Source organism: Sitodiplosis mosellana, unplaced genomic scaffold, assembly GCF_009176505.1.
Source record: "Sitodiplosis mosellana isolate CC-2019 unplaced genomic scaffold, AAFC_SMos_1.0 Smas_scaffold_4441, whole genome shotgun sequence".
NCBI lineage: Eukaryota > Metazoa > Arthropoda > Insecta > Diptera > Cecidomyiidae > Sitodiplosis > Sitodiplosis mosellana.
Window position 1 is genome coordinate 1 of NW_022599683.1, and position 9,952 is coordinate 9,952.

Genomic DNA, 9,952 nt, shown 5'->3' on the forward strand with positions numbered 1-9,952 from the left:
TCACTAATGTTATCCTTACACGGCTTGTTCCCATTAATATTTTCAAGCACATTTTATCCTTCGCAGAGATTATTATAATATTTTTATTCATATGGGATAAAAATATCGCATAAAAATAACAGATATTTTTCACGCGTTGCGTTCAACGTTCAACGCGTTCAATGTTCAGAATTCAAAAATATCTAATATTTTTCGCGCGTTGTGTTCAGCGAAACGCATAAATACACAATAGCGATTCTGCACACACAAAGTCGCTATTTTTTCGTTATACTCTTCACACTTACGATGAGCTGCGCGGAGTGTGCATGCACATGTTCTCACTTCTTTCTTTGAACACTCTTCGTGTGTCAACACAATGTATGTGTGTGTATCGCTTGTGCCGTCGTTTGTAAACGACGTCAATGAGCTGGGTACGAAGAGTGTCGGTCGAAAGAAAGGAGCGGAACATTTAAATGCATGCATCGCGCAGCGCATTGACGTCGTTTGCAAACGACGACAGAAGCGATACACACACAGACATTGTGTTGACACCCCATATGAATAAAAAATATCCCATAGTAATCTCTGATCCTTCACGTACCGCATTATATGATTATTATTCGATAATGTCATATCATTCTAACCGATTTGCGGAAAATAAGTGTTTTACAACACTTTCTACCAACCACTTTATTTGTGAATTCAATCAAATAAAACAATATTCCATTCTTCCTGTTAATTTGTTTAGGTTCTTGTGACGAAACCAGATTTCTATAATGAAAACACCAGGAAAAATCTATTCTGCACTCTTTCTGAATTGATTAGCTTGAACATTGTGCCAATTATAAATACAAATGATGCTGTGTCACCACCGATGTTTGTGGAACATGATGATGTGGCACCTGGTGCAAAAGGCACTAAAAAGGTATTTTTTATAATTTTTTGTCATATTTTTATTCAATGCTCGAATTTATTCCTAGCTTCTACTTATGGGTTTCTGATATGTCAGAAGAAAAACACCACAATTTTATTTATGGTTTTCTTCAGAGTTTGACTCAGGCGACAGATATATGCTTTAGCATAGAAAAAATATCCGCATATTTTTTGGTTTGTCCACTCTCAGTATATAACGGCACCCAGCTTCATCGAGTATCAGCACGCACACTGAACGTAGTAATATAGATTATAGAACGGTTTGTTTACAAAGAAAGAAAAATTGTTTATAAACAAAATCTTCCCGAGGTTAAGGTTTTGCGCTGTATAGTTCTGGTAGATTTTGTTTATAAACAATTTTTTTCTTCGTAAACAAACCGTCCTATACTACCACGTTCAGTGTGCGTGCTGATACTCGATGAAGCTGGGTGCCGTTATATACTGAAAGTGGACAAACCAAAAAATATGCGGATATTTTTTCTATGCTAAAGCATATATCTGTCGCCTGAGTCAAACTCTGGTTTTCTTTCTATAGGAAAAACATGTCATAAAAATGCAAAAAGATCTATTTCTACATCAAAATGGAAATGAAACGCAAAAACAAAATCTTTTTTGTGGTTACATATATCAGTATTCATTCTCCATTTAGCACCATTAAATCATCAAAAAAAATATTACGGTAGTAAATTGCTTAATATTTATGTTTGTCATGATTCAACATTTGAATATGGTGAAAATAATACTGATAATCAGCGTGTTCCTATTCCCGTATGCCTTTACATTTTCAATTCTAAAGCTTTCTCGTTTTAATTCACATCTTTGAGAAATCGTATTTAGGCCCAACCTTTGTCATTAACTTTAAACAAGACATGATTTATGGATACAATTTGTTTTGCGAATATTTCCTCGTTCACGTAATAGTTGCCATTAGTGCGACCGAATACATTGTATGTCACCGCCAAAATCTCCATCGTGCTTTATTTTTGTTGGTCAGCTAGTTGAAATAAAAAAATCCATAAAAGTAATAAGATTATCTTTTGGATTTTGAATAAATTCGGGGAATCAGAATGATTCGTCGCGTACGCCTATTGGTGTCTTGCGAACGGCCGATTGTCACACTGTCGAGGGGGCAGTGGAGTTTATCATCTTATTACTTATTACTTTTTTCGGGCGAAAAAATTGACTCATTTACCGAGAAAGAGTTTTCGACGAAATGATTGAAAAAGAGATAGCTATATAGTTCACTATAGTTTACTGTATACAGTATATATATATAGCTATCCCTTTTCCGCTCATTCATCATCGACATTTTTCCGAGCAAATTTTCTGTATTACATTTTCGCTCCAAACGACTCATATAATAATTTGAGTGCAGTCAGAATCGAATCTGGATCAGATTTATGCTCATATCAAAGCATTTCCATAAAAAAAAACAAATGACTGAACATCAAAACCACACAAATGTCGACAAAATAGCACAGAAACAACAATAATTGTGATTATTCTTATCAATTGTCACATTATGTATTGAAATTTAAACGGTATACCTTCTTTTTTCTCATATATTGGGTGTGTGAATTAATAATGTCACGTTTCCGCCAGATGACGTAATTAGTATTCACACACCCAATATAATATACATAAATGGCACCGAAGCGCCAACTACAGTTGGAAAATTGCATATGCACAAACATGCGCACACGTCATGTTTAATTCAAAAGCTTACACTGTGCAACATTTTTTCGGTCATGGAGGAGGGACTCACTTTTGATAATCGCTGCTGAAAGTACTTACCAAAACTAGAATTTCTGCATCATTCGTTTTGCCAAGCTATTGTATTTCCCCTGGTATTATCATTGTATTTCCCCTGGTTTTCCAGAATCAGGCCGGTTTTACCCTGGTTTTCCGGACCCAATTCTGGTATGAAAGCCTCACTTTTATATCATCCCTCCCCTGACTGTATTCTCTTCGCAAAAGACGCACCATGGGCGGAATTTATGCCGTATTGGGTCTCTGACCAGCATGTTCTCAGCTTGCTGGGAACACATATTGGCATAAATGTAGGCTCCGTAATAAATAAATAAATAAATAAATAATAAGTTGGTTCATTGGTGAATTTTAATGAAATTATGTATTTTTTGCTCAAACTGGATTTTGAGCACTTTTTCCACATTTTCACAAGGCTATTTCTCGGTAAACCGTAGGGAATATTGTTTTTGTGTCTTCAGCAAAGAATTGTGTGTTTTCAGCATTGAATGGGACAAAAAAAAATGTAAAACAAACTGACACCAAAAAAATGCATCTATGGCCTCAAAATCGCAGAAATGTCCATTTTTTACCATTTTTCAACCATAACACGCAGCGTATCCAATTTTTATGGTCACTATCTTCAGCTATTTTGTAGCCAACGTATAACTACACAACTTTGCTCAACATACTAACCCAGAAAAATCATGTTCTATCTACTTTTTGGCTCAAAATCACTCTTTGGTACCAAAAATGGTCATTTTGTTGTAAATTTTGGCCTATTACATGCAAATATCTGTATATCTTTCCATATTCTTCGCTTGAATTTTTGTTAAAGTGTCTTCACGGATAATGTAGACTTGTTTTTAAGCTAGTTCAGTGGAAAAAATCGCTCATTTGTAGGGATATTTCGAGTTTTGAACCAATTTTTGAGCGTTTGGTGGACATTTGGCCAAATTAAGACGTGACAGTGGTCATATTTCAGTTTCTAATCTATGCTAAACTAAAGCTTATGTTCACAGCTAAACAATAGGGTCAATACGATTTACCTATGATGTTCAGTAAGAAAGTTATGGTATAAGTGTACATTGAGGCAGATTAGACCATGAAAGATGATATATTTCAGTTCAAGCGGTATGGCATTTTAAAGCTGATGTTCTTAGCTGAAAAATAAGGCTAATGTCACATGCCTATGTCGTCTGGTAGGGTACTTATGGCTGCTCAAGTGATAATTAGTGCCAGAATAGTGTAAAAAATGAACATTTCATCACTTGGTGAGTCATAACTTTCCAACTGGACATCATAGGTAAATCGTATCGTCCTATTGTTCAGCTGTGAACATAAGCTTTAATATAGCATAGATAAGAAACTGAAATATGACCACTGTCATGTCTTAATTTGGCCAAATGTCCACCAAACGCTCAAAAATTGGTCCAAAACTCGAAATATCCCTACAAATGAGTGAACTTTTCCACTAAAATAGCTGGAAAACAAGTTCACATTATCCGTGAAGACACTTTAACAAAAATTCAAGCGAAGAATATGGAAAGATATACAGATATTTGCATGTAATAGGCCAAAATTTACAACAAAATGACCATTTTTGGTACCAAAGAGTGATTTTGAGCCAAAAAGTAGATAGAACATGATTTTTCTGGGTTAGTATGTTGAGCAAAGTTGTGTAGTTATACGTTGGCTACAAAATAGCTGAAGATAGTGACCAAAAAAATTGGATACGCTGCCTGTTATGGTTGAAAAATGGTAAAAAATGGGCATTTTTGCGATTTTGAGGTCATAGATGAATTTTTTTGGGTAAGTTTGTTTTACATTTTTTTTGTCCCATTCAATACCTACAACTTTGCTGAAGACACAAAAGCAATATTCCTTACGGTTTACTGAGATATTGCCGTCTAAAATATCGAAAAAGTGCTCAAAATCCAGTTTGAGTAAAAAATACATAATTTCATTAAAATTCACCAATGAACCGCTGTATGGTGCAGAATAATAATAATGAACCAACTTGGCAAAACAAATGATGCAGAAATTCTAGTTTTGGTAAGTACTTTCAGCAGCGATTATCAAAAGTGAGTCCCTCCATTATGTGTTGAACTGTGTTATATAACTTCATAAGCTTAATACTTACCCCGAAAAAAGAACTCGCGGCACTACTCAGAGAAAACTTAGCGGAACAATGATTCCGATTTATCGGTATAAAAACCAATCGGAATAAATGTTCCGAGATTCCGATTTATCGGTATTCTTCAATCCAAATTACTTATTAAAAATTTTGGTTGTGTAATATGCTATGTAATGCCGTTGGCATTGTGAATAGACCTTTATGGTCTATAGTAGCTGCGTGTCGTCAATCGTTCCGATTGGTTTTAATACCGATAAATCGGAATCATTGTTCCGCTAAATTTTCTCTGAGTACCTTCAGGAGCTCTGATTACCTCGGAATAAAACAAATTAAAATTTCCATACAAAATACACTGCGAAAAAAGTCCAAAAAAAGGAATTAAGTTTGATAACGGTTTTCGAGTTAATTTCATTGTAATATTGGGTGTATAACTTTGCTTCCGCCGTTTTCCAACAGATGGCTCCAGCGGTAAGTGCTGGTGAAAAATATCAGCTCTAAAACGTCATACGGTAAGCTTGGGCATCTGTCAACAATTCTGCATCATCACATTTGTACATTTTTATCTGCATCATAAATTTTATTGTGCTCAAAAATGTCCGAGTTCGTGCCAAAAAAACAGCATTTGCGGGAGCAGTTTTTTCATACGGGAAAAATGTGAAAAATAGATTATTCTTTTATCGAGTGGACACTGGTAGTGAAGAATGGACGTTTCTCGATGGACACAAGCATATCAAACCACATTTTGATCGTGATTACTTGTCATTATAGGGGGCGCCACAATCACTCCCTCGAAAAAGGGTGATTTTCCATATTTGCGGGGGTGGGGCAGATATGGTGCATTGAATGGTGGTAGAAACTTATCAAAATGTTAGCTTTTATCGTTCCCATTAGAAACTAATCGGTATATACCAATTTCTGACAGCAAAATCGAAAAATTGACTTATCGCCGCAAAAAAGCGAATTTTTGAGGAAATTTTTTTAATGACTTTTTAGCTATCAAATCCAAAATTTCTGAGAAGCTCTTAATTTTGAAAATCCCTTATGCCCCCGCTGTAATCTCCAGACATTGCGCTTTCTTACTACCACTGGTTTCAGTCGATTCAATATCACCTAAGTGGACGACGGTTCACTTGTTTTCAAAAAAGTCAAAAATTGGCTTGATTCCTTTTTGGCCGCCAAGCCGACACAGTTTTTTTGGGACGGAATCCATAAATTGCCTGAATTGTGGGGAAAAGTCATAGCTTCCGATGGACAGTACTTTGAATAAATTATATTGTACAAATTTTTCACAATAAAGCCTCAAAAATTGAAGAAAAACGGCGGAAGCAAAGTTATACACCCAATACATAATTGTTTTCATGGTTTTGGTTTATTTTTTATATCAAATACAGGGAATTCAAATAAGGGATAATGACAGCTTATCGGCTTTACTTGCGGCGAATATTCAGGTAATGGTGTCAACGGACAAAATTTTGTTCGACCGTCCATCCGAAGTGCCTCACGAGAAGATCGGACGTCCGTTCGAAGTAGCCGAACTTTTTTTTTCAGACGACCGGAACCAATTGGATGTCCAAACTCTATGGAGGCACTTCGAACAGCCGTGTGTTTCTTGCACGTTCGAGAATCCTCGGCCGTTCGAACTCCGAAATGTAATTAAAAAGATTATTTGGTCTGACAAATTCCAACATTTATGCTTATTTTCTTCGCTAAATTTTATCATTTTAATGGTAATAACGTTACCTTTTGGATCCAACTTTTTATAAATCCCGAACTCAATTTATTCTTCATTGGGATGATGGAATTCGAGATGGAACTGTTTTTAAATACCAGTAGATTTTTTCGATTTTTCAGATTTTCCTGTTAATTTTTTTTTTCTCGATTCTGCTTGGCGCAGTGAAAATCAAGAAAATCATAAGAAAAATCAACAGGAAAATCTAAGCAATCAAGAAAGAAAATCAACAATCTGAAGAATCCAAAAATCAGTCGATGTTTAAAAAAAGTTTCATCTTAGCCAATGGATGAAGAATAAATGATGTTCTCAAATCGTAACACCATTTGTGTGTGGGACCGGGAATATATTGAAGTCCGTCACGACGAATATTTTTTTAATTCCACACAGCTAGACATCGTGTTTTACTGCTACGCTGATGGTGTTTAGATATTTCACCACCAATTTCGTTCATTTGTTTTGTAATGTCAAAACACACCATCAGTTCGCTGTGTGTACATTCTGGAGTTCGAACGGCCGAGAAACCCCGGGCGTCCGAGAAAAACACGGCTGGTCGAAGTGCTTTCATAGAGATCGGAAATCCACTTGGTTCGTTCGGCTTGGTGGGAAAAAAAGGCTGCCACTTCGAATGGATATCCGAATTTCTAGTGAGACACTTCGGATGGACAGTCGAACAAAAATGCAATTTTCCTCTGACCGTCCGTGTCCGCTGACACCTTTACATTCAGGCAGGTAAGTTAATTGTATTTGAATACGCATAAATGCCGCCAACGCAAACGTATGACCATTATACAATGACTGTATTATTACGTTTAAATTTGTCATATGTAACCGGTTTTGTATATTTGCCGGACTGACAATTGTATATTTTTAACCATAACAGATTTATTAATACTGATGTCCGACGTTGACGGCATTTACAATAAGCCACCGTGGGAAGATGGAGCACGATTAATGCACACATATACATCACAAGACCGTAACACAATCGAATTTGGAAAAAAATCCAAAGTATGTTTATGCAATATACATTAGGGTGTTTTTCATAACCTGAAAAATAAAAATGGTAGATTTTAAATTAAAGAGGAAAAAATTCTGTATCAATTAGTGGTGTTCACACAACGGAGCAATCGATATTCACACCTCCCGAAGCAAAAAGTCTGCTTTTCCATTCAAATGTCTAAATAACTCTCGCTCCGAAGCGTTGAACAAATTCTACTTACCGTGATATGATGCATTGAACAAGTCATATCCAAAGAATGCGGCGACATTGTCAAACCGGAAAATGATCATCAAATAACGTCTATAAAACCACTCTTGTACTGCGGTAAATAAAGTTAGACACCTTATAAACCTTAAAATAGCCCACTAAGTGCAAGGCTTGAGAACTCTAATAAACTATTAGAAAATATTTGTTAAAAAAAACTTTAATGCTAAACGCTGGATTTTGATTTATGGATTGAGTGGAACGCCGTCGTCATCTGGTCGTCGCAGCAATGCTGGATGTATCGGAATGTCAAGCAGCGTGCAAAGACCTAAGTAAATAGAAAACGAGCACACAAATAACAATTAATTCAAGCGAAAACCAAGTCGATTCCAATTTTCAAATGAAATATTAATAGATAATGAACCTTTGTACATGATCAGTTTGGCTGCTGATATGTCCCGATGCCAAAGTGATTTGAGCAACTTGCGTGATTGTGCAGCGTCTTCTGTTCCAGCGTTTTCAGCAGCATTTGGTTGCCAGGTTTTGAAGAAGCGTTGCTTCTTTGACACCAAACGTCCTGAATTTCGTTGGGTTAGAATGGCTGCAAAAGCATCACCTTGGTCGCGCATTTCCTCCCATGTACGCATGATTTTCCGTTGCATTTGCAACACTCGTTTACTGACGTTCGTATAGATGGTTCTCGGAAGTCCAACACGTTCATCTGGTTGGCAATCGTTGCACTTCTTGTATCGTTTGCTCTTCGTCCATATCGGGAACCGTTTGAAGCATCGGGCACAATGTTGCGATGTCATGTATTCATCCACCAACCGAACGACACAATTGCCACGTCTTTTGAAGGCTGCAATCAGCTTGCGAACGCCTGGACACCGCACGTACTTTTTGATTCGGATCGGGCAATTTGGTGAAATTTCGGCTGCTCCGATGTTGATGATAGCTGTCTTGAAATGTACCAGCTTACCGGCGATGAGATCAATTGCACGACGCCATTCAATGTGTTTGTCCAAACGTAAGCGTGCATAGTTTTTCTGACTGTATGCCGCGATACCATCTTGGGACATTCGCAGGCGATGTTCGATGTAATGACGCCAAGAGATGTTCCGTGGCGATGGTGTCTGTCCAATCTCTGCGGCGATACGTTTGAGGTCTGCTTGTTCGTCATACGTGAAGACTCGTGTCATTCGTTCGGCTTTAATATTGCGCGCATCTTGTTTCGATTTCAGATGGTATTGTTTGAACGAAATCTTCTCGTTGGTCTAAAAATAAAATGCAACAAAAGTGAATTAATACTTCTTCTTCTTCTTCTTCTTCCTTTTTTCGTTTTGTAAATACTTACCTCTTCGCCGGTCTTTAGATCGAGGCGGACCGACGCAATAAAGGTTCGCATGCCTGGATCAATTCCCAATGCATACGCGAATTCGTTTGCGAAATATTTGCGTTTGGTTTCGGCCTCTTCTTCATCAGTAACAGTTTTGCTCTGTTTCGGCAATTTGAATAACACCGACGCTGACACACCATCTGATATTATCGAATCGCCGAATTCCTTTTTATTCTTGACCAGCTTGATAATTTCGTCCATGTTGAAAAACAAACGCCAGCCTCCTCTCTCCTTGAATTCAATTTGTGAGATCCAGCGCTCTTGGTATTCGCCGTCTCGTAAGACTCGAGTGCCTTTTGTCCGCGGCATTGCCTTGATTCCCTTTAAAATGTTGTACAATGAATCCGTATCAATTTTCACGTGTCGGCGCTGGAATGTGCACTTCGGAATGACTGTGAAGGTGGTGATTTCAGGCGGCTCTGGAAATTCTGGCTGTTGCACATAGAGCGGATGTTTTCGGAACAGAATCCAACTTTGGCGTAGATTGGCAAACGCGAGGTGAAAGTTATGAATATCACGCTGTATATTAATGAACATGCGCAATGCTTGGAACCAATTGAGTTCAACGAATTCTCTGATGTTGAATGGGTGTGGATCATCTGGTCTGTGAGGTGCTCCTATCCAATACAGCTCCGCCAACAGTATTTCCAATTTCCGTATGGCATTTGCATTGCCACGCGTTGAATCTCTTCGGTTGTATGTGTAGTTGATGGCATTTTTGATGTCATCACCATCGAACAATTCGTCCAACTCGAGATCTCCACACAGACACATGTGGTTCAATTCGAAGCAACGCATTTTGAAGAACTTTCTCAAACGCTGTTC

General features: G+C 37.5%; 1 protein-coding gene and 1 long non-coding RNA gene across 2 annotated transcripts; one reads left to right on the plus strand and one right to left on the minus strand.

Annotated features, from left to right (window-relative positions):
- Window positions 1–698: 698 nt before the first annotated feature.
- On the plus strand, window positions 699–9,033 carry LOC129572207 (uncharacterized). The gene is made up of 4 exons (XR_008688407.1): window positions 699–904; window positions 6,187–6,444; window positions 6,915–7,256; window positions 7,408–9,033. It is a non-coding gene; the product is annotated as an uncharacterized LOC129572207 (long non-coding RNA).
- On the minus strand, window positions 6,146–9,946 carry LOC129572206 (uncharacterized). Its single transcript, XM_055452156.1, has 4 exons — window positions 9,086–9,946; window positions 8,156–9,005; window positions 7,748–8,059; window positions 6,146–7,574 (listed from the first exon to the last, which is right to left on the minus strand). The coding sequence occupies exons 1-3, from the start codon at window positions 9,923–9,925 to the stop codon at window positions 7,977–7,979; spliced, it is 1,773 nt and encodes a 590-aa protein (XP_055308131.1). The 5' UTR covers window positions 9,926–9,946; the 3' UTR covers window positions 6,146–7,574; window positions 7,748–7,976.
- Window positions 9,947–9,952: the final 6 nt, after the last annotated feature.